The 27,785-nt window shown below is 62.6% G+C and overlaps 2 protein-coding genes across 10 annotated transcripts; one reads left to right on the forward strand and one right to left on the reverse strand.

Annotated features, from left to right (window-relative positions):
* Positions 1–74: 74 nt before the first annotated feature.
* Positions 75–4,975, forward strand: CCNB3 (cyclin B3). 4 transcript variants are annotated; one of them, XM_074835007.1, is made up of 12 exons: positions 75–231; positions 890–1,008; positions 1,079–1,174; positions 1,351–1,469; positions 2,002–2,083; positions 2,443–2,541; positions 2,718–2,810; positions 3,086–3,223; positions 3,682–3,837; positions 4,127–4,276; positions 4,468–4,598; positions 4,757–4,975. In XM_074835007.1, exons 2-12 carry the CDS (start codon positions 916–918, stop codon positions 4,827–4,829), a joined length of 1,230 nt encoding a protein of 409 aa, XP_074691108.1. In that variant the 5' UTR covers positions 75–231; positions 890–915; the 3' UTR covers positions 4,830–4,975. The 4 variants fall into 4 exon arrangements, with proteins under 4 accessions (XP_074691108.1, XP_074691110.1, XP_074691107.1 ...); XM_074835009.1 differs by having other exon boundaries at positions 76–231; positions 1,091–1,174; XM_074835006.1 differs by having other exon boundaries at positions 209–231; positions 830–1,008.
* Positions 4,976–5,190: 215 nt separating this feature from the next.
* LOC141927993 (diacylglycerol kinase delta-like) lies at positions 5,191–26,997 on the reverse strand. 6 transcript variants are annotated; one of them, XM_074835525.1, is made up of 30 exons: positions 26,533–26,835; positions 25,660–25,904; positions 17,039–17,149; positions 16,842–16,922; positions 16,505–16,609; positions 16,147–16,282; positions 15,853–15,959; positions 15,269–15,394; positions 15,019–15,121; positions 12,848–13,010; positions 12,654–12,762; positions 12,329–12,468; positions 12,106–12,187; positions 11,514–11,605; positions 11,150–11,249; positions 10,539–10,779; positions 10,125–10,226; positions 9,914–10,013; positions 9,335–9,442; positions 8,691–8,787; positions 8,501–8,608; positions 8,205–8,318; positions 7,867–8,001; positions 7,606–7,772; positions 7,335–7,452; positions 7,160–7,246; positions 6,932–7,048; positions 6,728–6,854; positions 6,092–6,222; positions 5,191–5,641 (listed from the first exon to the last, which is right to left on the reverse strand). In XM_074835525.1, the coding sequence occupies exons 2-30, from the start codon at positions 25,855–25,857 to the stop codon at positions 5,567–5,569; spliced, it is 3,480 nt and encodes a 1,159-aa protein (XP_074691626.1). In that variant the 5' UTR covers positions 25,858–25,904; positions 26,533–26,835; the 3' UTR covers positions 5,191–5,566. The 6 variants fall into 6 exon arrangements, with proteins under 6 accessions (XP_074691626.1, XP_074691628.1, XP_074691627.1 ...); XM_074835527.1 differs by having other exon boundaries at positions 6,728–6,839; positions 16,147–16,279; positions 26,533–26,834; XM_074835526.1 differs by having other exon boundaries at positions 6,728–6,839; positions 26,533–26,834.
* Positions 26,998–27,785: the final 788 nt, after the last annotated feature.

The raw sequence follows: 27,785 nt of genomic DNA on the forward strand, positions 1-27,785 counted from the left end.
CCGCCACCGGCCCGTCCCCGCCCCCGGCCCGTTCTTCCATTGGTCGCCGGGGCTGATTTTTAAACTCTGCCGCCCCGCCCCTTAGCAACCGCATCCCTGCCCGGCCGCTGATTAGCCGCCGCCTGGTGCCGCCCCGCGCTCTGATTGGTCAACGCTCGGCCAGTGCTGGCCGGCCGCTACCGAACTGCTACTTTCAAAAGCGCCGGGGCCGGCGGCGGGGTGGCGGCGCAGGTGAGTGGGGTCTGCGGGCTGCCCTGGCTTCCCAGGGGATCCTCGGGGGGTGAGGGGGGCCTGCACTTGGGGGGGGATGGCTCTTGAGAGGGGGCTCCCTGGAGGCTTAGCCGCTCACTTCTCCGAGGGTGTTGACCCCTCGTTCCTGCCACAGGTCCGGTATTCCCCACTCCCCCGCCATAGGTCCCTTCCCCTGTGCCCTGGGGAGGGGTAGAGGCCCCCGTCCTGGGTCTTCGGCTCCCCTGGGGCGTGGACGTATCCCTGAGCGCCCTTCCCCGCTCCCCCCACCCCGGTGCCAGTAGGTAAGGGACTGGGAGCATTTACATCCTTCTCCGGGGTGCAGGGGGCTGGAACTCTCCCCCCGCTCCCTTCTCTGCTCCCAGCAGGATGCTTTTGGTGGTGGTCGTGGAGCTCTACACCTCCTCCATTCCCTGGGAGGAGCACGCCAGCCCTTCCCGCACCCCTACCCAGACCTGCACCCTCCCTGGGGTTGCCTCAGGGCACCATCTGCCTGCCATGCTCAGGGAGGGGGTTGGGGTCTGTCCCTGCTTGCACTACCTCCCCAGGAGGGACAAGTGCCTCGTGGTTCTGCCCCTAGCTCTTGAAGGTGTCCCTGGGGACAGGCAGCTGCCTGCATCAAGCCCTGCTTTGCTCCCAGCTTGCTTGTAAAGGCTGAGGGAGAGGATGCCGTTGCCACGCAACGCCAAGATGCTGAGCACCAAACAGCCTCGAGCAGGAAAGGTGGGCCCTGCTACAGAGAATGCCAACCCGGAGAAGGTGAGTCCTGAGCTGGGCAAGGGGTTGTGGGGAGCTCCTGTGGGACAGCTAGCCCCCCATCTTCTAACAGTCTCTGTTGCAGGAGGAGAGCTCTCAGACCAAGAGGTCTCCATCCTCACCCCAGGGTGGGCCCAAGAAGAGGTCAGCATTCGGGGACATCACCAATGTGAGTGCTTCCTGGGGGGCATGGGGGCTTTGGTGTGCCCCTTGTGAGCCCAGTGGGGCTGGGTATCCCCTCCAGCATGCAGAGTGGGGGGTGTCCCGTGCCCCATCAGCAGGAGGAGGGGTGACCTCACTTCCCTCTGTACACCCATCTGTATACCCCTATTCTGGCTCAAGCAGGCTCACAAGAACCAGGTGGTGGCAGGGAAGAAGGAAGCCGTGAAAGTGGCACCACACAAGGCACAGAGGGCCCATGTTGCCCTGGGAGTGGCCAAGAACAATGAGATCAACCTGAAAAAGTGAGTAACCAGGGGAGATGGGGACAGGGACTCAGGTAGGGATGATGCTGCAGGGCCAGCACCAGCAAACTTGCCCTATGGGGAAGAACAAGCAGTGATGGGGGCTTTATTTGGGCGATGGAGACCATGAGCCAGATGGGGAGGGCCGTCAGTAGATAAAACAGCCTGAGGTTGCATCAGGGGAGGTTTAGATTGGCTATTAGGAAAAATTTCTTTACTAAAATAGTTCCCAAGCATTGGAACAGGCTGTCCAGGGAAGTGATTGAGTCGCCATTCCTGGTGCTATTTAAAGGATGTGTAGATGTGGCACTTAAGGATACTGGTTTAGTGGTGGACTTGGCAGTCTTAGGTTTACAGTTGGACTCAATGATCTTAAAGGCCTTTTCCAACCTAAATGATTCTAAGAGTCTCTATGGGGATATTTTGGGGTGGCTTATCCACTTCCTAAAGCAGCAAGGGGCTCTGAAGAACATGTTTCAGCCAGGAGATGTGGCTTCCTCCCAGCAATAACTTACGCTTTTGTCCTGTCCAGGTCAATGAAGAAAACTTCCCCGACAGAGGCTCCTGCAGAGCCCAAGAAGGATCCTGTGCCAGAGGAGCCAGTGCCTGCGCAGGTACTGAAGCCCTCCAGGGAGGGTGCAGGGACCCTGTGCTGCAGCCTGGCCCCCAGTCTCATTCTATCAGTGCTGGTCTATGGCTGCCTCTGGTGATACTGGGGCACCAGGCACTGCTTTGGACTTCAGAGGTACTCAGGCCAGTGTGATGGGAAGCTGGGAAAGGGGGTAAACCCACACACACACACCCCTTCTTCCTTCAAAACACCTCCCACGGGAAAGAGTGGGGTAGGGGCTGCAGGGTGATAGGGGCAGATGGGGAAGGGAGTGCAGAGGTGCAGCAGCCTTGTCCTGTAGGGTGACCAGCACCCACAGAACTCAGACCCTCCCCTTTACTGCTGCCTCCTTCATCCCACCAGGTACCAGCAGTGGAGGACATAGACAAGGAGCAGCTGGGTGACCCCTACGCCAATGCAGAATATGCCAAGGAAATCTTTGAATACATGCGGGGAAGAGAGGTGGGTGATGCTTGCCCAGAGGCTAGCAGCCCTGTCTGGGGAAGGGGTGACCACTCAGGCAGGGCCACCCGCTGCCCAGAGGCTCTGAGCACGTGGTGGGGACCTGCATGGGGTGGGAGAGGGGTCCTTTGGGATGGTGGTGTCTGGCAAGTCCCTGACATCTGGTACCTCGGCAGGAGAAATTCATGCTTCCTGACTACATGGAGAAGCAGACAGACATCAGCAGGGACATGCGTGCTATCCTGGTGGACTGGATGGTGGAGGTGCAGGTATGTGGGTGTGGGAAGGGGGCATGGCCTTCTGCAGAGCTGCCCCCACCCCGCCTTTGGCATGTGGGACCTCAGTATGACAGCAGAGGCTCCTGCAAGTGTCCCTGGTGCGGAGCTGACCTTCCCCCTCTCCAGGCTGGGGGTGAGCCTGCATCCCTCCCTCTGAGCCTGGCTCCATGGGCACCTCTGGCCCCTGTGAGGGAACCTGGAGGGGCCAGGTGGGCCGAGCTTCTGCCTGACACCCCCTCCTGCCCCCCCTGCCCACATCCTTACAGGAGAATTTTGAGCTGAACCATGAGACGCTGTACCTGGCTGTGAAGCTGGTGGACCACTACCTGGTGGAGGTGGTGAGCATGAGGGACAAGCTGCAGCTCATCGGCTCCACTGCCATCCTCATTGCCTCCAAATTTGAGGTGACTCCTTGTGTGCTCTCTTGGGGTGCTGGGGCAGAGGGGGTTGTGCCTCTGGTCCCCATGGGTTACTGGAGAAGGCCGGGTCCCTGCAGTGCTAGGCCAGTGCCCTGAGAGCTGCTGGGGTGGCATGTCTGTCCCTGTTACCCCGTCCCATCCCAAGGGTTGTGAATGCAATCCCAGTGGGCTGGATCCTGTCTCCCGGTGTCACTGGAGACCCAGCTCCTCTCTGTTCTGCAGAGGCCACTGGGACACCTGAGTTCACCTCATGCAAGCAAGGCTTGGAGTTAGAGCCAAGGGCTGGGGCAGTAGACAACACACAAAGCCCCACTGGATGTTGTAACAGTCCTTCCAGGGTCTGGCAGGGCATGTGCCCTTACAGGGCCTGCAGACTGGTAGGATTTCCTGAGTGTTGCCAGAATGAGCCCCCATTAGAGTGCTGAGCAGTTGTGCCCCAGCAGGAGCGGTGCCCACCGTGTGTGGATGACTTCCTCTACATCTGCGATGACGCTTACAAGCGGGAAGAGCTCATTGCTATGGAGATGAGCATCCTCAGCACCCTCAAGTTTGACATCAACATCCCCATCCCCTACCGGTTCCTGCGACGCTTTGCCAAGGTGGGTGCAGCTGGAGGGCGGGCTGGTGTCAAGGTGCTTTCAGGCTCCCCCTGTGTTAGCTCCCTGGGGTGACGATGAGCATCCCCCTGGGCTCCCAGCTGGCAGCAAGGAGGGTTTGGCCAGGCCTCCCCAACAGGCTTGAGGGGTGAGGCTGGTCTGTGGCAGGCTGGTGGTGTGGGATCTGTGTCCTGTGCCCCAGGGGCAGCACTCTAGATCCCAAAAAGGTTGGCAGGGGCAGGGGGAAGCATTACTCAAATGGCTGAGCCTTTGCCTGCATGCCTGGCTGTAGTGTGCCCGTGCCACCATGGAGACGCTGACACTGGCCCGCTTCCTCTGCGAGATGACCCTGCAGGAGTATGACTATGCCCGGGAGAGCCCCTCAAAACTGGCTGCCAGCTGCCTGCTGCTTGCACTCACCATGAAGAACCTTGGGGGCTGGGTAAGTGCCTGTCCAACCTGCTGTCCCCACCAGGGCACCTTGGGAGGCACTATGGAGGTGCAGGAGTTGGATGGACTGGTGTGTGGGGATGATGCTCTCGGGCTATGCTCAGATTTGGGGGGTTGGAGAGGGAAGATGATGGCTGTACCATCACTGAGAGGACCCAGCTCAGCCCCGCTATCCCTTTGCAGACCCCCACACTGGAGTACTACAGTGGGTACTGCTCCCAGGACCTGCATCCGCTAGTGAAAAGGCTGAATTTCCTACTCACATACCAACCCCATGACAAGCTGAAGGCTGTGCGTACCAAGTACTCTCACAGGTAAGCATCATGAGGCTCTGCCTCATGCCTGCCCTGTCCACAGAGGGTAGTACCACCAGCAGGCACCCTTGGGTGCTGCAAAGAACTGGAGTGGGGGAGGCCTGTCAGGTGGTTGTCAGGGCTGTGGCTGAGCTCTAAGCCAACATCATTCCTTCCAGGGTCTTCTTTGAGGTTGCCAAAGTCACCCCCATGGATATGCTCAAGCTGGAGGAGATACTGAAGAGCTGCTAGCCCTGTATCTGTAAATAGACTGTAAATAGTTGTGTGCTCTCTGGCAGGGGAGTACCATGTACATAAATAATAGCAATTTTAACTGAAGAAGAGGGAGGGGGGGAAAAAAAGAAGTCATGTAGAGCTGTTAATAAAATGTGTTTGTCTTAAGTGCTGGTACTGCCTGCTGGGACAGGGTTAGGGGATGGTGGTGGAGATTATGTTGAGCCCCTGAGCTGTGGTTCCCCTTGCTGTTAGGGCTGGGGAGGGCAGGGGGAGTTTGTATGATATGGAGCAGGAAGGGGTGAGAGCAGGAGGGGCCAGGTCCTCATCACCCTCCCCACACCCCTTGCCTTCCCCTAAGTAATGACACTACACAAGCAGCAGCAATGAGTATCTTTTCTCCAAATATTTACACAGCTTAAATACCCACATGGGGAAGGGGGAATCTTTGCTTTGGCCCCAGCTTGGGCACACATATGGCAGCCTGAGCTCCTGTAGTGACCCTGCTGTAGGCTGGACTGGGGGTCATGCCATGTTGCCTACAGGGCTAGACCTCTGCTTTAGTGTTTCCAGCCCCACAGGCTTGGGGAGAAGCAGCAGCTCCAGGGACACCAGGGGACAAACAGACAAAGCAAGGCAAGCAGGGGGGGTCCACAGACATGAGGCATGGTGGGGACCTGGAGCCCCCCTGCCCAACCCCTGGTCCATAGGAGCAGCACCCGGCGTGTGGGCTGGGCTGCTGCCCTGCTGCCGGCCTAGGGTGGGTTGCTGAGCTCCTTAATGGCCTGGAGGATTCTCTTCATGTGGCCCACTTTGGTGATTCCCAAGTCCTGGAGGAAGGAGAGAGGGATGCTGATGTGCTCGTAGGGGATCAACCCTCAGCTCTTGCTGGCAGGGAAGCCGCAGGGCAGAGGATGAGGCTGCAAAGCCCAGCTCCCCATGCTCTCCCTGCCAGATCATGGCTCTTGCTAAGAGCCCTCTACCCTCTTACAAGCACATCCCCATGCCTGGGCGCAGGAAAAAGCGTGGTGCTGTTGATCCTGCTTCAGGCAGGTGTACAGAGCCTTGCAAGGGCCAACCCCCTCCTCTGATACCAGCTCCTGCGCGCAAGCTTAGCAAGCAGCGCAAGCTCAGCCCTGCGGGGCTGGGTGCAGGGTCAACACCTGCCTCTTCCCCCTGCCCCCCCCCCCCACCTTCACGAGGGATGGGGAGAAGAGGGATGAAGGACACCGTGTTGCCCAGGGCTGCGGGTCCCTCAGGGGGCACAGGGAGGGCTGTACCTTCAGGTCTCTCCTCTCCAGCAGGATCAACTCAGAGCCCTGGATGTCATGCCGGACAAAAATGTCTCTGTATTCCCCTAAACCGAGCACTTCCAGCCAAGCTGCCACCTCCTCGGAGCCCCACTTGTCCGCTAGCAGGGAGGAAAACCACAGAGGTGGACTGGGCCCCCATGAAGGCAGCCAGATGCAGCAGAGCAGGCAGCTGAGGGCAGCGGCAGGCTGCAGCCAACATCCCCCCCTTCCCACCCCCAGCTCTGGCAGTGCCAGAGGCCACAGCAGGCTCAGGCTGGAGAGGTTTCTCCTCTCCTTAGCTTACTTATGGAGCATCCAAGCTTCTCCCCCTTGACAAGACCCCCCAGCCCTGGGGCAGGGACTTACCCAAAGGGCTGAGTTATACCATAGCCCCCTTCTCCCCCTTGCAGTGGTAGTGGAGTTACAGGGCCAGGGGGCTCCGCATGTCCGTTAGCAGAAAAAATAAGCTCTATGGGGCTGTTGGTGACAAAGGTGACATCCCCAAGCAGCCAGGACATGCCCTGTCCTCCTCCCAGAGGATCCCTCCACAGCGTGCCCAGGATGCTGATGGATAGGGCAGTATGGGTTCACCCTTCTCCCTCCCTGGCACACTGCCTGCTTTACCTGGGAGTGCGTTGTTGGTCCTCTGCTTTTGCACCTTGTCCTTGTCCTTCCTGGGCTTGGGGATGTTGAGGCGAAGCTTGAAGCTGCCCTTGTTGGCACTGCCAGCGCTTTCCTGTAAGAAGCCAGGCTGAATGGGGTGCTACAGCCCCCCTGGGACCACCCAGTGGGCTATGTCCCACCCCATCCCGGTCCCTGTGCACCCACCTCCTCAGCAGGGTGGGCAATGGGCCCCAGCCAGTGGATGTCCAGCAGCCTCTGCAGCTCCTGGCCCAGCACACTCAGGGGGCCATGCAGTGCCTCCTCCTCCTGGGGTGAGTCCAGCTGTGGGGGACAGGGACCATCCCCAGTCCTGCTGCCACACCCAGAGGTGCCAGCCAAGGGCATAGGCCCCTCCACTGGGGAGCTCGGGGTTCTGTCCAGCCCCCCACTTACCGCCTTCCCTTCCAGGAATGCCCTCGTCTCAGCATACAGCTCCTTGATGCTCAGCACCACCTCCACAGCTGCATTCCTGGTGAGAAACTGGGGAGCATGGAGGGGTGACCCCTTGAGCAGCACAGCCCTGGGGTAGCTGGGTGGAGGTTGCCTTACCCCCCCACCCCTAGCTCACCTCTGAGGTGCCAGCGGCTTTGTTGGAGAGGGCTTCACTAAGTGCCAGGGAGCTGGTGTTGACAGCGTGTGCCAGCTCCTGCTCCACAGCTTTGTGAGCCTTGGCTGCCTCATGGATCCTGCAGGCAAGAGGGGCTGGAGCTGCCAGGGCGCTGCCGGGGCTCCCCCGGGCTGGAGGGGCAGCATGGGACTAGGAGACCGCTGTAGCTCTGGGTGGCCACAGCGAAGCTCCCCCACACTGTGCCCCCACATCCCCCATCCCACAGCCTGACCTGGTGATAAGGGTCTCGGCGACCCGCGAGACCTGCTGCAAGAGGCTGCTCTCCTCCTCAGTCAGGTACTCCATGGACTGCTGGGAGCTGAGCCGCGGGCGGGCGGCTGCTCGGTAGCTCTCCCCCTTTTGCTTGTCCTCCCAGGACTTGAGGGTGCTTTCAAATGCCTGTGGGGGACAGAGATAGCCCCCCCTCAGCCTGTCACACCTCCCTGTGCCCCAGCACAGCCCCACTACACAAGCTGTGCACCCCCAAGCTCACCCGGTCCCTCGTCAGCATCTGGGCTCGGTTCTTGTGCTGGATCTTGATGATGCCGGGTGGCTGGATCCAGGCTTCTCCATCCACCTGCACGGGGACGCCCTCATCCCCCCGGATGGTGATCTTCACTACACGGCACTGTGAGGCAGACAGCCCACGGTTGGCATCGCGGCTGGCACTGCGCCACGGGCTTCAGCTGCTGTGCTGGGGGGCTGAAAAGCCTCCCAGTGCCATGCCAGTGCCAGCCAGGAGCTCACCTGAGCGACACCACCCCAGGCTCCACTGGTGCCCCAAAAGCTTTCCGGCACCACACAGGGGCCCGCAGGGTCCCTTGCCCCTACCTGCGCGATGCGATGGTGCTGGAGGTTGATGACCCGTGACACAGCCATCTGGATGCTGCCAAAGACGGCTACCACCTCCAGCTTCTTGTCATCAAAAGATGGAGCCCCGAAGTTCTGTAGAAGAGCAATACAAGTGAGACCCCCCAAACTGGGCTTGTTTTGGGACCCAGCTTTTTTCCCCCACGGGTGCCCAAGGCAGGGACACCCCAGACCCCTACCCCAAGGGCTCCCAGGTTCCCTGGGACCACAGGAAGGATATTGTGTCCCTCTCCCCACCCCACAGCGCTGGCACTCACATTGTCCTCCTTGGTGCCTCCCCAGAAGTTGATGCCCCCGGCATAGCTCGGGATGTTGAGGACAGCGATGCCCTGCAAGCTGGGCAGCGAGATGGGTACACCATCGCACTGCAAGAGAGGACTGAGCCTGGCGGGGCCACTGTGCTGCTGCCCCCCTGCCCTATCCCTGTCCCAACCCCCGGTTCAATACCTCCAGCTGCACCCGCTGCTCCAGGTTCTTGTAGGTGCGCTGCAGGAGCTCCTTCGTGCCCAGCACCCCGTACCACATCATGTTCTTGGTGCGGCTGCTGCAGTGCGACGCAGGACAGGTGAGAGGGGCTGCTGCAGGCTGTGCCCTCCCTGGGGCACCAGGCTGAACCAGCCAGCCTGGACTGCTGGCCCTCAGCCTGCCTCAGTTTCCCCACTCCCAGAACTGGGGGGCTGCCCGCTGCCTCCCAGGAGATGCAGGCTGCAGCATGTGGCACCCAGATGTGCACCCATCCACGCCAGCATGTGAATCTCTCCTCTATCCAGGTGCTGAGTGGGTAAATCCCACCAAGTCCTCCCATGCCTGTTCACACACCCAGGGGTCATCAGCAGCCAGAGCCTCGCAGCAGCCCTCCCCCTTCCCGGAGGTGTTTGCAATCTGCCACCCACCCAGGGGTGCTCATCCCAGCACTGTGGCATTGCACGCAGGTGGAAAACCTGCTACAGGAAGGGGTCCCCAGCCAGGTACGGCAGCCCCAAGCTGACCCCATGGCTCCCAGCATCCTGACGGTCCCTCCTGGTGCAGGCATCAGAGAGCCAGGGGGGTACATGTTTTTCCTGGGGGAATCTGGGGGGGTTTCAGCCAACCTGCACTTCTTGGGGTGCTCATCCCGTTTGTTGTTGAACTCCAGGGAGATCTTTGCATCCAGGCCAATGCCGAAGTAATTATTCATGACGCATTTCTCCGAGAAGTGGCTGAAAGTGGCAGACAGGGTAGGTGGGTTGGGAGGCAGCTGCACACGGGCCACCACTGGACTGACACAGGGCGATGGGGTATAAAACCCGCCAGAGCTGCAGTGGGAGCTCCTGGAGAGGTTGGCATTGGGATGCCTGACCCAAACCCATAGGGATGGCTGGAGCCCCCTGGGTCCCCTGTGTCACATCCAGAACCTGCCTGCACTGGGCTGGGGGAGAGCCCCGAGCTCCCAGCATGAGCATGGTGTTGGCCAAGAGGCTGGAAGCAAGAGATCCTGCACAAGGCACACGCAGGCTTCCCCAGCGTGGGCACTGCAGGGAGGGCTGGGCACCAGGGATGCCACACCAGTGGGCAGAGGATGACCCAGCAGCCATCTCCAAGAGGCAGTGTGGCCCCAGCTCTGCTCCCACTCTGTGATGGGCAGCAAGGGTGGTCCAGGGTCCCTGGGGCAGGCAGGACCCCAAACTCACAGGGCGCTGGGGTCTTCAGGGAACTGCAAGCTGCCAAAGGTGTCCGGCCGGTCCAGGATGATGGAAGAAGACGCAGAGGTCACCGTCTCCTGCCGGGAGCCTGGCCGGGTGGGGAGAAGAGGCAGCTGCTGAACTGGCTCTTAGCCTGAGCCCATCCCATGGCTCATCCCCATGCCCCCTCGAAAAGCCACATGCACCATTGGCATCTTACTGAGCCTCTCCTCCTCCTTGTTGAGCTCCTCCGAGCTGTCCTTCTTGCTGGGGCCCACACTGCCCCGGTAGGCTTGAGTCTGCTTGTTCTGCTCATCCACAGCTGGATGCAAAGAGGGGCATGACAGCAAGTCTGTGCAGCTCTGTGGCCCTGTGCCCCTTCCCCAGGTCAGCCTTGTGGGCTTGGGCCAGGCGGGGCCCAGGGTGGCACCTGTGCCCCACATTGGGGACCTCCCTCAGCCATGCCAAGCATCAGAGAAGGGCTGGTCCCCTTGGACTGCACAGCACTGCTGCCACCCCAAGCATTCAGATGGGGAAAACAAGACATGGGTCCAGCACCAACCTGTAGTGGCTCCACAGCCCATGCCAGGCTGTGCAGCGCCACACGAGCTGCCAGCCCCTGCCACCCCCTCACCTTTCTCTGCCTGCTCAATGATTTGCCGCAGGGCTTTCTTCAGGCTGTTCGCCCGCAGCATGAGCTGCTCCTTGGATTTGAAGATGCGAGGCACAGGGCTTGGGTTGAAGCTGCCACCTTTCTCCTGGTCCTTGGTGTCAGCAGGGGTGGCCTGCGCCATTCCCTCGGGGACCACGATGGCCTGAGCCTCCTCATTCAGCTCCCGCACCAGCGAGTCCAGCTTCTCATTCAGCATGGCGCACTGCGGGACGCCCAGCACGCTCAGCACCCTGGCGCAAGCTGCAGTCCCCCACCAGCGCTGGGTGCTTCCCTGAGCACCCTGTGCTCGCTTGGGCACCCATAGTACCTGGGGATCCCAAGTGCAAGGGCACCCCATCTGTCTAGGCACTCCCTGATTGATTGGAGGCCCCAAATGCCTGGGCACCCCACGTTTCCCTGGGCACGTCATGTGCCTAGACACCCCATGTGTGCCTGAGCACCCCAAGCACAGCACACCCTGCTGCATGCACAGCAAGGGCACAGGCCACCAGAGTAGACCCCATGAGCCCCTCCACTGCCCAGGAGCTGTGACATCCAGCACGCCCAAGCCCCCCAGCTCCCCTGAAACTCACTTTCCGTGCCATCAGCTCAGCCTCCTGCTTGTTCTCTGTTGCCCTCTTGTAAGCCCGACCAACTTCAGCCACAAAGTCATTGACGGTGCCGCAAAGGAACCTGCCGAGGAAAGCAGCAGATGGGCGGAGAGGGGCATGGCACAACTAGCTGGGCACAGATGCCAGCTGGAGGGGCTGCTGGGATAACACCCCCCTGCACCAGAGGGGCAGTGCTGGGGTTATCTGCCAGGCACCAGCACAGCTGGCAGCTGCTGGTGGCCAGACAGGGGAGAGCCTGGCCTGGAGGGCTCTCAGCACCCCTGGGGACATGCCCCCAGCCCAGCAGGGGGGGCTCCAGCACCCTCATCGCCAGCCCACTCCTTACTTTGCAGAGGAGATCACCACCGAGTGCTTGTCCGACTCCAGAATCTTGGCCAGGTGGAAGGCAACAGAGTCGGCGTAGTGGGAGATCTGGGCCTGGGCAGGGACAGGGGGTGACAGCTGGAGCTGTGACACCCTGCCGTGTACCCCACTCCAGGATAGAGCCTTGCCTGGCCAGCCCTGGACCAGGGGTGAATAGCCCTCCTCAGCCTGCTCCCCCAGCCCTGAGGGCAGCCATGCCTGCGCCACAGGGCAGAAGGGATGCTCAGCCACAGCAGCAGGGAAACTGAGGCAAGAGGTTGAGGGGAGCACATGGAGGACTCCAAAATAGCCTGCTGGTGGCAGGCCAGCTCTACCTCACCCTGCTGACTGCTCCCAAGTGCACGTGCCAGGCTGAGACTGGCCAGACTCATTTCATCGCAGGCAGCTGGCTGCCAGTCCCCTCGCAGCCCCATTCCCCAGGCACCCCCAGCATGACTTCTCCCTGTGCAATCCCACCCTGCATGCCCCCAAATCGGCTGATGGGGTGAATGGGAACCTCCCCCCCCCAGCATACCCTCCCCCATCTCAAGCCCTCGGTCCCCAACAGTGCCCACCTGGATGTTGGAGTCCCCGTTCTCCTCCTCCTTCAGGGCTGGGGGGGACTGCTTGGGGGCCTCGTAGGTCAGCACACTCCACCTGCCAAGCAGAGACCATGGCTGCCTGCCACCTCCTGGCACCCCGGCACAGGGACATGTGGGCAGGGGACAAGGACAGGCTGCCCAAGAGGTGTCAAGGCCGGGGGGGAGCAGAGAGGCACGTGTCCTGTGCCACGCTCACCGGTCCAACATCTTGGTGGTGGCCCTTTCCAGCTTCTCCAGGATCTGCAGCAGCTGCGTGTCATCGTCACACAAGCTGCCCCATCCCAGCACCCGCGCCAGGTCATTGCCGGTCCCCAGAGGCAGGACGCCCAGCTGGCACTGCGGGAGTGGGACGGGGCAGGGGGGCTCAGAGCAGCCTCCAAGGGCACCCACGACAGCCCCAACCCTGCCGTGCCCATTGCTCACAGCACCCTGGGGCACACGGGGGAGCTCCCAGCTGCGGCAGGTGCCGGCACTGGGGATGGTGCCAGCCTGCGCTGGTGATGCCAGGCACTCCCGCTCACTTGCTTGTGGAGGCCAAGGGCGTCAATCTCGGAGAGCACCCAGCCCACGCTGCCGTCCCCCCCACACACCAGGATCCGGAAGGTGGAGAACTTCTGGAAGAGGCGCAGCCTGGCAGGGGGGGACAGGAGAGAGGGGCTAGGGGCTGTGCCAGGCACCTGCCAGGGCCACCCAGTGTGCCCAGGCCAGCACTTACCCCAGGTGCGGGCCCCCGTTCATGAGGTCAAAGACTTGGGCCGGGTTGAGGAACTGCTTGAACTTGCGCAGAAACTTGACACCCTGGTTGTCACCGCTCTTGGAGTTGACAAAGGCCAGAAGAGGGCTGGAGCAGGTCGAAGGGCAGGTGGCCTTCCAAAAACCTGCGGCGAGCCCAAGCACGTGAGCCCCCAGCCCCAGCTCCCACCCCCCCCTCCAAGGACACTGATGGAAACACCTTAAGAGAGCAGAGGCCATGTGGACACTATGACTGTGCTGTACCGGACCCACAGGGTGCTGGGGCCAGGCAGGAGGGACAGTGATCGGGGTGCCCAGGGGATGGTGAGGTGTGGGAGAAAGAGTAAGAGATGGCAGTGAGGATGGGAATGGGGATGGGATGGGTTGGGATGGGGATAGGGATGGGCAAGGCTAGCACCAGGGCAGGTCCAATTTAGGTTCCTGCTCCATCACTGTCCCTGCAGGCACAAAGTGTGTCACAGGGCTGACTCGTGTCCCTGGCCTGCCACTCCAAGAGGGGCAGCAGTGGTGGGCGCACAGGAGGGTCAGTTCCTCACTGTGCCAACAACCCGGCTGTGACTGACCCAGCAAAACCACATGGGAACAGGGCACACTCTCACCTGGAGGTGCTCCCAGGGGTGGCACTGGCAGCCGGTGTGACCACCCCCAGCTGTCACCCCCAGCTCTGCCACCTGCTCCTACCAGGGCTCTGGCAGGGTGGGTGCAAATGACACAGAAGCCTTGGGAGGCTTGGCAGCCAAAACTGCTTTTAAAGAAATGAGATGGGGAATGAAATGTGCCCAAGGCAGAGGAGGATCGATAGCTGGCCCACAGCCCGCACCCGCCTCAGGCACATCTTGGCCATCCTGGTCCCCAGACCACGGGCTGGTGCCCGCTGGCTCCTTCCCTTGGCAGACCCGGTGATGCTGCGGCAGAGAAAGCATCAGCCTTTGCTGCCACTGGCACTGGCCCCACAGCCATTGCAACCAGAGCCCTGCGGGGTGCAACTGAGAGCCCCAGTGCCTCCACCGCATGGGGAGCAGTATCCCCACAGCCCACCACCACCCAGCCTGGGCATTGCTTGATCCCCACTCCCAACCTGGCTGAGTGGAGTGGATCGGCAAAGCAAAACACCGGGGGCTGCTGAGTCAGAGTGTGGGCTGCTGCAGAAGAGCCCGCTGCCAGCAGCACCCATACACCGGGGCGGCGGGGGGACAGCACGGCAGGAGGAGGGGGGCTGAGGCCTCGCCAAGCTCCTTCCCACAGTAACAGAGCCCAGTTGGGCTCAGCAGCAGTCACAGCTGCTGGCTCCACAGCCGTGCTGGCCTTGGTCGACTGGGCTGCTGTGAGAGGGACAGGGCAGAGATGCTACCGGGGAGCCAGCCGCGAGCAGCCGTGGCTCTGAAGCCGGAGGAGAAGCCGCGTGATGGTTACCCTGACAGCATCCCGATGAGTAACAAGAAGCAGATGAGCCACCGGCTGAGCCGAGCGGTGAAAATCATTAAAGAACGAGGAAAGAAATATCCGGAGGAGAAGAACAGATTTTGCTTGGCAGAGGCCAGCTGGGCCCCTCCGGAGAGGGTGAGGGAGACAGCAGGAGGGGTCCCCCCAGGCCGCGCATTGCTTGTTCTCCCAGCACCCCACAGCCACCCGCGCCGGGGCAGGGGAAGCTGTGCTCTGCACTGCCAAAACAACAGCTGAGGTTCAGACGCTGAAAAATATCCCAAGCAAGGGCCTCATCCTGCCCTGCAAGGTGCTGAACCACTGGTGTGCAATGGGGGGCACCCCACGTCAGGGGCTTAGGACTGGTGCCACTGACCCCAGCACAGAGGGACCATGACCAGGGCCACTCTGAGAGGCAGCCCAGCAGGAACAACTGAAGCCACACATGGGGAAGAAGTGCCACCCCAAAGCATGGCACAGACGCAGCCCTGGAGCAGAACACAAGGCAACAAGCAGCCTTCAACCAAGGGTGTGGTTGGGAGGGGCGTTGTCTCTGGAGCCTACTGATGGTGGTGTTCCTGGTGCCCCACAGGAAAACAGGCACAGTGCCACAAGTCAAAGCCTGCAGGGGAGCTCCGAGAGCTCAGAGCCCTGTCCCAAACAGCTTTTTCTCCCCACCTGCAGCCCAGCGCTGTCCCCTCCATGACTCACCATCCGAATCAATGCTGTTCAAGGCAGTTGGTGGGATGATGGACACTTTGTACTGGCCCAGGGGGCACCTCTTGCCGAAGAGCTCCTTGCAGGCGCTGTGAACCTGGGGACACAGGGACATGTGCATAAGCAAAGCTAGGGGACACAGCACCAAAGCCCCCAGCCTCAGTTTCCCCAGCAATGCACCCAGAAGGGGCAGTGCTGTCTGTGCCTGGGGGGGGAGGACGGGCAGGGACAGACACATCCTTACGATGGCCTTGCACCAGAGACACCGCCAGTCCTGCAGCCTCCGGACGCTGCCGCAGGTCCGGTCGCAGACAGCACAGCGCGCGCTGACGGGCAGGTTCCCCTCCAGCCACTGGTGGGGCATGGCCACCTGCAGAGACCGGCACTCGTCAACAACACACCACCGCTGCTGCCCCCGCACGCTTGAGGGACAGTGACACAGGCCGCCCCCTTCCCCAGCCACCACAGAAAGAGGCAGGCAGGGGATGATGCCCCACAGCACAGCAAGGCAGCCTCAGGACCCCTCCTGTGCCCTGTCGACCCTGGCTGCCTGGCCCCTTGCAGTCGCCAGCACATGGCGCAGGGCAGGGGTGTCCCCAGCAAACGTTTGGGGGTGGCCCCACTTGGAGAGCAATAAGGGATCCTGATGCCAGGTGACAGAGGAGGTGTCCCCAGGCCACGTCCCCATGCAGCCAAGCCCGGAGGCCATGCAGTGCAGGGGACAGCTAGGTGCCAGGGTCTCCCCCACTCCTGATACGGGCACACAAAGGCCAGCTTTGCTGGTGGCTCTGTCCTGCCAGGGTTCCCTGCAGGGATTCCCCTGCTCACCCCGTCCTCATCCTCTATGATTTCGGTGCCGATGGAGGCCAGGGTTGTCCACTTGCAGTTGTTGGTGGCTCTGACGGCGCAGCGCTTGTGTGCCTTAAACTTGCAGACTGCAGGTGAGGAGCAAGGACAGTCCCCATGGGATGCGCAGCCCTGGTCCCCAACCCCTCCGCAGCTGGTGACAGCAGCTGGTGGGCATCACCCCGCATCCCTCCTGCTCCAGGCCAGCCTCAGAGACAGTCCCCCACCCCAGTCCCCACCCCAGCCCACCCCCTGCAGCAGGACCCCAGCACTGACCTTCACAGGAGAGGCCGTGGGACGTGACCCCCGGGAGGGCTTCACGGCACACGTTGCAGAAGGTGGGGCGGGCGTGGGAGCAGGCGTACCAGTTGTGCATGCCCGAGAAGTGCTCCATGTTGAACTGCGTGGCCTGCTGGTGGGTACAGCCCTGCCCCGTCAGTCCCCTGAGACCCCCGGCTAGCACTCCCTCCCTCCTAGCCCCCCCTGAGTCCTCCCAGCCCCACTCCCAGCTCCTGTCCTTCCCGCAGGGCTGCGCCAAGGGCAGCAGCTCCTGTCCGGCAGCCAAAGGCACCCCCAGCTCCTGAGGGGTACCCACTCACAGACGAGCACCCGCACAGCCCCCCGCCCACATCACCTCATGGATCTCCCACTTCTGGACAGATTTCAGGGCACTGATCCAGTCCTCCATCTCCTTCCGGTTCTCCGCACATAGGATGAGCTTCCGGAATGGCGTGATCACCTGTGACAGCCACCAGCCCCGTGTCCCCTTGCAAGGCCACCCCACAGCCAGCCAGCCCCAGGGAGAGCAGTCCCCAGCAAACCCTGGCACACCGCCACTGGTGCTACCTCCAGCAGCACAAGGCCACGCTGAGGGGTGCCCCACAGCTCTGTGGGGAGAGGGGGGTCTGCGGCGCCTCCCCGCAAGGTGCTGAGGTGGAGGGGCACGGCGGGTAGCCCCGCACCTCCCTCACCGTGAAACTGTTGTTGATGTTCTTGGTGCTGGTCTCGGCCACGCTAGCATCAGACAGGTCCACCTCGTCAAAGATCAGGGACTGTGGGGGAGAAACCAGAGCCCCAGTCCACCAGGCAGGGATTTCAGGCTCCTCCCTGGGCTCGTAGGCTCAAGGTTCCCCAGGCTGAACATGCTGGAAGCCCCCCCCAAGCCTACCTTGGCATCCTTGGCATAATAGAGCGTCCTGCCCCGCAGCTTGAAGTATCGCCTCTTCCACCTCTGGAAGGAGCTCGTCTGCTTCAGCAACAGCCCCTCCTTCACACTCTTCTGCAGAGACCACAGGGTCATGAGCTCCCACAGTCCCCAGGACTCCCAAAGCCACCCCCAACCCTCTGGTGACACCAGTCCCTGGGTCCCCAGGAGCTAAGCAGTGCCCAGAGCACAGATGGGATATTCTGGGGTTCACACTGTGCTGGATGTAGCAGAGATAATTATGTCCATCACCCGCCATACCCTGGGCATTGGGCACTCTACGTGATTTGGGAGGATGCTGCTGGGCACAGCAGTGCTAGCGGTTGGTCTCCAGCAGCACGGAGCCACCGCTGCCAGTCGCTTCCTCCCCATCCCCAGAGCAGTGCCTGGAAAAGTGCCTTGACCTCCCTGGAAGCCAAGGGCAGAGCTGGGGCCATAAGAGCTCCCTTGGAGGGAAGACCAACGCCCCAAAGCCACCAGGACTGCGTCTTGGAGGTGGCATTACCCGGGCACTGCAGCCCCAGCCTCCTTGCTGGGCTGGGGAGTAGACGGCCAGGATGCGGCCAGCCCTGCCCAGCCCCCACAGCCCCCGGCAGGGACAACCTGGGGCCAAGGGCAGCCCGCAGCAGGCAGAGCATCCCCTTGCAGTGCAGCACATCCCTGCAGCCTGGCTGCCCGTCCTCTGCCCTCCCCGATCCACAGCACCTGCCAATATTTACCCTCCTCGCAGCGGTGTTTACAAGGCCCAATTAATTAGTGTTTGCAATGCGGCTACGAGCCTGTGCCGAGTGGGGTGGCAGAGATGCTCTGGCACTGCCTAATCTTTGATTGTATCTTCTTTAAACACCGCCGGCAGCCCCATTCAGCTGCTCCTCTGCAATTAGCCGCAACAGCGGTTGTATCAGATCCCAGCACACGACGACAAGGCACATTTAACGGTGAATTAGCACTGGGCACTGAGGGCATCGTGAGAGAGACACAGCCCCGGGGCTCCGCACTCCTGTGCACAGCCTGTGTGCTGCAAGAGGTGGCGCCTGCCAGCCTACAAACACACTGGCCCCTCACCTCAGCGTTAACCCACTGCCCCACGGCTCTGGACGAGATAGTCAGAGCACCAGGAGTAGTAGGAGCCTTCAAGGTCACAAAGAATCCAAAATCCCGCCTGCTGCCCCAGCCTCAGCTCCCCCAAACACCTGACCCCTCCCCAAGCACCCCAGGGTACGCACCAGGATGTCCCTGGCTCTCTTCCAGCTTGCAGTCCTGAGTTCAGAGGCTTTTTAAGCTTTTATCACTCCAAATCTACATTTACCCCTCCTCAGGACTGGTGCAGCGTTCGGCTGCGGTTGGTCCCCATGCTGCCTGCAAGTGTCAGTACAGGTTCAAAGAGCCTTGGTGTCTCCAGTGCCAGCACCCAGGGACCCACCGCATCCCCTCCCCAGCATCTCCGCTGTGAGAGCACACAGAGGAGGTGGTGGGCCCACAGTGGCCCTGAGCCCAGGCTGCGACAGCCAACAAGGGAGACCTGGGCGGCACCTGATAGCCGAGGCCACCAGCAGACCCAGCCACACGGTGGGAAGCCGCGCTGCAGTGGACAGCGTTGAGCAAACCCGCCGTTTCCCCTTCGCAAACAGGAAAGGGGTGGGGAAGGCAAAGGCCAGCACTCGGGGTGAGCAGTGGGTGGGACGTGTCGGGGTGGCATCACACCCGCCGTGCTGGCTCCCCTGCAGCCTCAACCAGGGCTCCAGGGTCACCAGAAGAATACAACCCCCTATAGCAAGTGGTTATGAGGTACTCTATAGCTCCCAGGAGCAGGAGCTGCACACCCACAGCACAGGGTAGGGGCTGCCTCTTCCTCCTGGAGAGCTTTCAGGGACACTGACAACCCACAGCCACTGGGGTGGGAGCTCTGCGCTGGCGGCTGCACAGCCCTGAGCATGGCGTGCTACCCGCACCCCAAACCGAGCCCTAGCCCCTCTGCTCACCCCAACTGCAGCTCTTCCGGCCAGTAAGTCCCAGCCAGCGCTGCAGGGAGCCACAGCAAAGCCAACGCTGGCTCCATCCCAGCAACAGAGGTGGTGACATGGCATGCCCCGCTACCGGCCCAAGTCCATCTCCCCTCTGTGGGGCTCTGCCCCAGCCCTCCCTTGCCCCACCTCAGGGACCCTCCCTGCTCTCTCCAGCCCGGGGGGCTCAGCACCACGTGGGATGTAACTGGCACCGGGGGGTCCCGGAGACGCAGGGTGGGGAGGCGAAGGCAAGAACGAAACCACCCAGGGTCTGTGGAGAAACTGCCACCTCCAGCTCAGCAACAGCTGGTGGAGGGCAAACGGCACAGGGGCCTTGAAGGGGATGGAGCTAAAAATAGCTGCGGGAGGATGGCCAGCCACCAGCAACGCACCCCACCAGGACTGGGCTGGTCCCCAGGAGCCATCATCCCGCAGGCCGGCTGTGTGCTCAGCACAGGCAGGGGGACTTGAAGCACAGCCTGGGGTAGCTCACCTCCCTCTGGGACCGCACCCCAGCAGGGCTTCTTCCAGGCCAGGGTGCACCCCAAAATGCCAGCTGCTCCCTTGGCCCTAAGGCCGAGCCCCAGGACGCTGCTTAGAACCTCCACCCTGCTCTCCCAGCTTTGCCACCACCATCCCTGGGAAGAGCCCATAGTGCAGCCAGGTTAGACCACAGCTGGGCAGGAGGGTTTTCCTGCTGGAATCAGCTTGGACAGCGAAGGAGCTGCTGGAGAAAAGCCAGGAAGGCTGTTACTCAGGAATCCTGGCACATATGGCTAGTGGACACCACACTGGCTGCCCACATGGTTTGCAGCCCTACACCACTCCTGATGGGATCTGCTTGGCCCTGTGGCAACACGATGCCTCGCCCAGGGAGGAGGAGAGGGGACCGAACACCCACCAACGCACCAACCTGCATTGCACCAGCATCATCCCGGGCAGCCACCCTCATCCAAACGTAGTAGCCCACCAAGCACGTGCCAGGGTCCGGCTGGGTCAGAGCTCATCCCCCACCCCAAGCCAACAGGTGCCAGGACAGCAGGAGAGTGCCGGCAGCCAGCCCTGCAAACAGCTCGGCCACAGGGCCACCAGCATCTGCTGGGCACCCTGTGGGCTGGAGACAGTTGGAAACCTTATCAGGCTTTGCGATATGGCAGAGCTCTTCCGGGACTGGGCAGCCAGGGGCTCAGCGGCCGGGGAATGCCACAGCCCTGCAGGCTCAACTGCATCCACGCTCCCCAAGGATATAGTCTGCTGCCATTGCAGGACCCCAAATCCCCCTTCCCAGTGCTGGGGAGATCCTTGAAAGGAGATTCCAGCACCTGTCCTGACATGCCATTACATGGTGCCACGAGGCACTGCTCAGGCCATCAAATGGGGACAGAGGATTAACAGTGAGGAGAAGAATGAGGGAAGGAGGCCCCAGAAGAAGGGTGATTCCCCCCTACACCTCATCCTCCAGCAGTCACAATCTTCAGCTGCTTTTTAGAAATGAGCTCGTGCTTCCCTATCTACAGCAACATCAGTCTCCAAGCATCCCATCAGCAGGCATCCCGTGCCAGTCCGCCTTGTGCCAGCCCCCCCCGCCCCTCACACCCAGGTACCAGAGGGCACCGCCACAGCTCTCCCACCCTGCCCAGCCGCTGGCAAGCGAGAGCAGCGCTTGCACAATGGAAAATGTGAGCGGGGAGAGGGCAGCACATCTGAGAAACCTCACAAACATCCGGCTGGCGACACTGGGGCTATCTTTACACCCCAGGCACCAGCTCGGCGAGCCCTGATTAACGAGAGCAAGCCCAGCCTCCCCTGCTCTGCTGCAGCCTCCTCAGCAGGGATGGTCCCAGGCAGCATCACTGTGCCCGGTGGTACAGTCCCACTGTGGGAGGTGACCCAGTTACCAGGCAGTCCCCTCATCAGCCTCCCGCAGGCCATGTGCCGCTGGGCTGGAAGCAATTCAGGACACAGCTGGGGTGGAGATGGGCTTTGGTCCCAGCTGGCAACAGCATGGCTGGGGCTGGTGGGGAGTTCTGGGGATGGAGCCCAGAGGGGGTCACCTGGAGCTGCAGAGGATCATGGAGATACCTGTGGGTTCTAAGTATCCCCATGGATGGAGACTCCACAGCCTCTCCGGGTAGTCCATGACAGCGTTTGACCAATCTCACAGTCAAAAAAGTGTTTTCTTGTGTTCAGATGCAATTTCATTTCCTATTTTTTCATCTGTGCGCATTGTCCCATCAGCAGACACCACTGAAAAGCGCCCGGTTCCCTCTTTGCTGCACCCTCCCTTTCAAATATTTATCCACATTGCTGAGGAACCCCTGGTCCCAGCCTCCTCTCCAGGTTGAAGTCCCAGCTCTCCCGGTCTCCCCCAATATGAGAGATGCTCCAGTCCCTCACCAGTGTCAAGCCAGGCGCTGCCTGGGAGCCATGTGTCATCCTCCCACTACAGGAAGGAGGTTTCCAGGCCTGGCCCCAGGGGCCCTACCTTGCTTTCCTTGTCTTTTAGCCAGGATCTGGCCCTCAGCAGGCAGCCCCCGCCACAGCCTGGCTCTGCAGCACCGCCCTACCAGGCCCCCCACAGCTGCCTCAACACCCCTACATCCACAGGCACCGCTCACCCCATCCCTGGGGCACCCTGAGCCTGCGGGGTGGTCAGTGCCTCCAGCAAGGACCAGGAGCACTCATTCCTCGGGGTACCAATAACCCCACTGACTACTCCCAGCCCCCCAGGAGGATGCTGGTGGGTCCCCCAGCCCTACCGAGTGGCTGTGATGTACCCCAGCATCAGGAATTTGGGAACATGATCCTCCTTTCTAAATGGCAGACAAGCCATGCCCCTGCCCACCATGGCCATGCACATTGTGTCCACCCCATGGGCAATGCTCCTATCACTAGCATGCACCCCCCTGTGCCCCCCTTGGTGCCTGCAGCCCCCCAGCTCTGGTGCAAGCACCCCAGGACCAGTCGCTCACTGCAGCTCCTTGCAGCTGGAGCCAAACCCCGCAGAGCTGCCAGACCGTTCCTCACCTTCGCTCAGCTGCCAGGAGAGCCTGTGCCGAAGCAGCACCAGTAGCAGAGCACCCGGCCCACATGGGCAGGATGTGTTCCCCACCACCATTTGCCAGCACCTCAGATGTCTTGGTTCATCCCAGCACCAGTGATCCCTCCTTCCCCATCACCCCCTCCCTCCATGCCCAGCCCTAAGGGGACCAGCACAGGGGTGCAGCACAGCATCCCCCTCCCACTTTGCCCTTTCACTCCCAAAACCTGGCCCAGGCAACTGGCAGCCCCCAGCCGTGGTGAGGAGGAGGAGAAGGAGGAGGAGGAGGGGGCAGCAGCAAGACCCCATCCATCCTGGGGCCATTCAGCCCGGCGGGGGCACCTGCGCCTGGCAGCTGTCATTGTCACCGAGCACAATGGCCTCGCCGCCTCCGTGCCGAAGCCAGCACAAAGCGCCCTGCGGGGCGCCCCAGCAATTACAGCCCGGAGAAAGCCAAGCTGGGGGTGTGGAGTGGGGAGACATGATTGATGGGGAGGTTTGAGGAAGGGATGGGGGAACGGGCATTTGGGGGGCGGGGAGGGCGCTGGGAATGAGGAGCAGCGATCAGGAAGGATTCAGCAGATGCCAAAATGATCCTCACGCACTCCTGTCCCCATGGGGCTGAACAACACTCTGGCATGGGGGAAGCTGCTTGCTCCCATCACCATGGACCAGGGTCCCTCTAGTCAGGGTGGGTGGGCAGTGGGAGTGGGGGTTCTGACCCTTCCCAGCCCCCCAACATGCCAGGGTCCTATAGAACCCCCTCCAGCACCCCAGCTACCATCGACAGCCAAAAAATGGGCCAGCTTACCCCCACCGCCCAGCCTCTAACCCAGTTATCTCTCGGGAGCTGCAACCCTGGCACTAGACTTTCTGTCCCTCATTAACTGTGCTAATTAGGTACCTGCCTCAGTCTCTGGGGTGCAGGCAATGGTCCCACCCCCCATCCCAACCTTGCATGGGTGCACAGGGGTGTCAAAGCAGCTCGGAAAGGTGCCTGCCGTGGCACACATGCTGCCCATCCCTCTGACTGCAGCTGTGGCCGCGGCCGGAGGGACGGGCAGCACGTGTGCCACGGCACAGCTATGAGCCAGGGACAGCCCAACCTGGGTGGCAGCAGCAATCGCATCCCAAAATTCTCATCTCTGTAGGAAAGGAAGCAGCCCATCTGGCAAGGAGCCAGGCTGGCAAGCATGGTCCTGCCCATCCAGACCAAGGCAAAGGGATCCTTGGGGAAACCCCTGAACCCCACCACTGAAAACGCTTAGATTTGGGGGGGGATGCACACACAGCTTGCTCTCAGCCCCCTCCAGCACCAGCCCTGCCCGGCTCTCACCCCTCTCCCCTCCTCTCTCCCAGCTCCACAGGCCATTAACCCAGCCGCGTCCTTTCCGCCTGCCCATCCATCACGCCGCCTGCCTCCCCCAGCACGCTGCGCGGCATCACCTCCTGCATGGCTAATTGCCGACACCGGTCAGGATGCGGGCAGCAGCCGCGGCAGGCAGGGAGCTGGCAGCTCAGCCTTTCCCCACACGTAGCCTGTCAGCCGGCGAGGACAGACCTGCTGGTGGCACAGAGGGGCTTTGACACCTGGGGTGGGGGCTCAGGGTGCACTCGTGTCCCTGTGATGCTGCTGCAGGACGTGGGCACAGCCCAGCCATCCACCCTTTTCTCTCAGGTTTCCTGGCATTGACGACTCCCTGTGATATCCCCCCGTGCTCCACAATACGGCAAACCCCTCTGGCATGGCAAATGCCACGTGGCAAACTCCAGTGGCTGCTGTCACCCCTCCGGCGGGTGCTGAGGGCTCATACACAGCACTAAGCATCTGCAGGACCCTGCCCACCAGTCTGGCTTCCCACCGTGCCCCCCTGCGCAGCACCTGCAGCCCGGCACAGCCCACAGTACCCACCTGGCAGCCAGGTCAGAGCAGGCAGAGGAGGTGCCAGTCTGCTCCAAAGAAGGGGAAACTGAGGCACGTTCCTTGAGCAGCCAGAGGGACTTCGCAAAAGCCCCCCCAGTGTTGCCTGTCCCGGAAATGTCTCCTGCCAAGTGGGAAAATCCCACTGTGCCGGGTTGGAAGCTTGCAACTTCCGCACCCCTGGGCAAATGCCCTTTGCCCCCCTCGTGCCAGTGTGCCAAGCTTGGCACAACAGCCAGTCCTGGGCCAGTGGGAGGGGAGCTTGCCCCAGCCCAGAGCAGCCCCAAGCTGCCACCAGACCCGGCACACCTCCCCATCTCCTCTGCCTCCCTCTGTGTCTGTGGCACCCAACACCAGAGCCCGGAGGCGCTCCCCTGCTCCACAACTGCATTCCCCCGTGATGTTTTCTCAGTTGTCCCCCCTCCCCACGGCGGCACAGCCACCAAATCCCCACCGAGGGGTGGCTGGGGCCAGAAGCTGGCTGAGGGGGGGATTTCTGGCACGGCCCCAGGATGAGTGTGTCCCCCCCGCGGCGCGGCAGCCCCCGCATGCCCGCCGGCACTGCAGGCACCGCCTTGACTCACACCACCGCCTCCTTCCCACAGCCGGGAGGTGGATGCAAAGGGACCGTTCACCCGGTACGGCACACCGCCCAGAGCATCCTCCCTGTGTCGTGCCTGCATCCCCCCTCCCCAAAACACCCCCCTCCAAAACCTCCTCCTCTCCCTGCTTCCCACCTGGCTGTGCAGCCCAGGTTATTTCTTCATGCGCTTCAGGCAGGAGATGCCTGGCCATTTCACTGTCCCCACCTAGGACACCTGCGGCCACCCACTCCTGTTTGGCCAGAAGGCACCACACCCCATATTTTTGTAGGTCCTACCAAAATAGCTTCCTCTGAGCAAGCGGCGCGCGCACACACACAAGCTGCCCTCATGCCAACGGCTGGGAGGCAAAAGCGTCGCATCCGACCTCAAAGGTGTCCCCATCCACCCAGCAAACCACCACGGGGGACTGGATCTAGGGAAAGCTGCGGGAATGAGGCCCGCAGGGGAGCTGGCACAGCTGAATTAATCTGGGGCGCCAGGAAAGATGCCGGCTCCATTTTGCCACCCACCAGGCCCTGCACGCGCGGAGCCTGCAGCAGGGTGTGGGATCCTGAGAGCCTATGGCACCACCATGACCCTAAATCTCACCACCAGAGCATCCATGGTGCAGAACCTTCCCGAAAGACCCCCCTTTTCCCAGGGGCAGGTGGGTGGAACCCAGGGGATACAAACACGGGGTGAAGGCAATCGGGGGGTGGGGGGGGGGGGCAGTCCTGGTACGGGAAAGACACTGTCCCCGAATGGTGGGGGGTAAAATCCGTGCTCCACAGCCCCACAGGACTGATGCTGACCCTGCCACCGTGGGGTCTGCACCTTTTCCATGTGCCCTTCCACAGGGCACAGGGGGCCAGACCCCTCCTGGCACTGCCCTGGGCACTGGCTGGCTGGGTCTGCAAACAGCAAGTGCCTGGCACTGATTTACACCCCAGAGCAGGCGAAACCCCCCCACCCTGTTCTTGGCAGGGACCCCGCGCACCAGCCAGCCCCTTACCCCAGGCCCCTGTGCCCCTGACCTTGCTCCTCATCTGCCCCGAGGTGGACACCTTCCGGATGAGCTTGTGGGAACTGTCCTCCTGCTCGCCCTCGCTGTCGGACGACTCCTCACCGCCTGCCTCGGGCGAGATGGGTGCCAGCTTGTCCGAGTCCAGCGATGACACCGATTCCCGGGTCTTCCTCAGGAACAGGTCCCCGGGCACCAGCTTTTCGGCCATCTTCCCACCCGGCTTGGCTCAGGGCTCCACCGCCTCCTGTGATAGCCCTGGGAGGACAAGGACACACAGGAGTGGAGGAAGAGCCCTGAAAGGGGGTGCATGGCCCCTCACCCTTTCTGGCTCAGCCAGCCAGGAGGTGCAATCCTGGAAATCAGGGGAGATGGCACTTCCTCGCCCAGGAACACCGCTCAGGGTGGCTTCCTTGCAGGCAAAGTTTTCCTTCCTCGCCTTTTTTCAGCGTCCCAACTCCTCCTCGCCCTGCCTGGTATCCCAACGCCGTCCCTCGCTCCGCCGTGGGAGACGCCGGCCACCCCATGCCCTGGCATTGGGGTGCACATCCCCTGCCGCAGCCTGCGCCAGCCCCCACTCCGGTGCCCGTCCCCAGGGTGCTGGGCTGCCCTCAGTGGCCGGGGAGGCGGGGGGAGAAGGGGGGTTTCCATGAAAAGCAGCAGCTGCCTCCCGCCATCCGCCTTGCTCCGGCAGCCGGGAAGGGCTGGGAGCATCTCCCGGCCCCGCGCCGGTGGGTCGCCAGTCCCGAGCAGGTGGCTGGGGGTGGGGTGGGATGGAGGGGGGGGGGCGCGGGGCTCCCCGCATGCGGGGGAAGCCATCTCCCCAATCTCCCCACGGCATCCCTGCCCACCCCGGGGGCTGCGGACGGGCTGGGGAGGCACCTACCTGGGCGAGCGAGCCTGGCCGGCTGCAGGGCTGCCGTGCCCGGGCCGGGGGTGACGGGGGGCACCCCAACGGCGCCGTGCCCGGCCCCACGCGGCTTCCGCGGGCCGACTCCGCCGCCCCCCCCACCCTGCCGCGGCTGCCGGCAAACGTGGTGCCGTCTCCCCGCGGAGCAACAAGCGTTTCGGGGGGGGGGGGGGGGGGGGGGTGAGGCGGGGGGAAGCGAGGGCACCGCAGCGCTGCCGTCCCCCGCTTCCCGGGCGCAGCCCCCCCCCCTCCTCGCTGCGGGCCTCGCACCCCCCCCTCCAACCTCAGGGGTGCCGGGTCTCCGCCGAGCATCCCGCAGCACGCCCGGGAAGTGGGGGGGGGGGGGGGGGGGGGGTAGGCGGAGCGGCCCCCCCCTCCTCCCCGCGCACACACCTTGCACACCCCGAGCCGCCGCCGCCGCTTGTGCAAGGTCGCTCTTCCTCCGGCCCCCGCCCCGCAGCCCCCCCGGCCCCGCCGGGATGTGCCTCTGCAGGCAGCCCCGGCCCTGCCCCTGCGCCGCAAGCCCCGGCCTGCTCCGGCGCGGCGGGCGCTGCTGCGCACCGCGGCACGGGCGGCCCACGCACGGCCCCGAGCACGCGGGCACGGGCGGGCACCCGCGCGGGCACGGCCGAGCACCCGCACCGCCGCCGCGCACATCCGTGTGCGCCACCCACGCGGGGACACGCAGGGCGATGGGCGAGCACATGCACCGCCGCCGCGCACATACGTGTGCGCTGCCCACGCGGGTACGGGTGGACACACCCCCCCCCCCACACACACACACACCCGACGTGGGCGCGCACACGCACTGCTGTGCATATGCGTGTGCACGGTGCCACACACGTGCAGGCGTGCACAGCCCCGGCATGGGCGAGCAGCTGCGCTGGCACTGTGCACATGTGTGTGTACATGCCCACGCATGCACGGGCCGGCACAGACCGGGCGTGGGCGAGAACACATGCTGGCGCCGTGCACATGCGTGTGCACCACTCAGGCGGGCACACGCAGGGGCATGGCAGAGCACACGCACCACTGATGCGCATGTATGCGTGTACCGCGCACATGCACCGCAGCCACGCACACACGTGTGCACTGTCCGCATGGGCATGGGCGAGCACATGCACGGCTGCCGTGTCCATAGGTGTGAACGCAGGCGCACACGCACAGGCAAGCACATCCCAGGCATGGGAAAGCATGCACAGTGCATCCATGCACATACGTGTGCACAG

This window comes from Strix aluco, chromosome 10, assembly GCF_031877795.1.
Source record: "Strix aluco isolate bStrAlu1 chromosome 10, bStrAlu1.hap1, whole genome shotgun sequence".
Classification (NCBI taxonomy): Eukaryota; Metazoa; Chordata; class Aves; order Strigiformes; family Strigidae; genus Strix; species Strix aluco.

What these genes read in the sequence shown, in the direction of transcription:
- CCNB3 (XM_074835007.1), top strand. Translation starts at nt 916, where the DNA reads ATGCCGTTGCCACGCAACGCCAAGATGCTGAGCACCAAACAGCCTCGA. An exon ending in TCCTGCGACGCTTTGCCAAG is followed by an intron (nt 3,838 to 4,126) that starts GTGGGTGCAGCT and finishes GCCTGGCTGTAG; the next exon opens with TGTGCCCGTGCCACCATGGA. An exon ending in CGTACCAAGTACTCTCACAG is followed by an intron (nt 4,599 to 4,756) that starts GTAAGCATCATG and finishes CATTCCTTCCAG; the next exon opens with GGTCTTCTTTGAGGTTGCCA.
- LOC141927993 (XM_074835524.1), bottom strand. Translation starts at nt 25,857, where the DNA reads ATGGCCGAAAAGCTGGTGCCCGGGGACCTGTTCCTGAGGAAGACCCGG. An exon ending in AACGGGGGCCCGCACCTGGG is followed by an intron (nt 12,763 to 12,847) that starts GTAAGTGCTGGC and finishes CCCCCCTGCCAG; the next exon opens with GCTGCGCCTCTTCCAGAAGT. An exon ending in CCTGAAGACCCCAGCGCCCT is followed by an intron (nt 9,443 to 9,913) that starts GTGAGTTTGGGG and finishes TGCCACTTTCAG; the next exon opens with CCACTTCTCGGAGAAATGCG.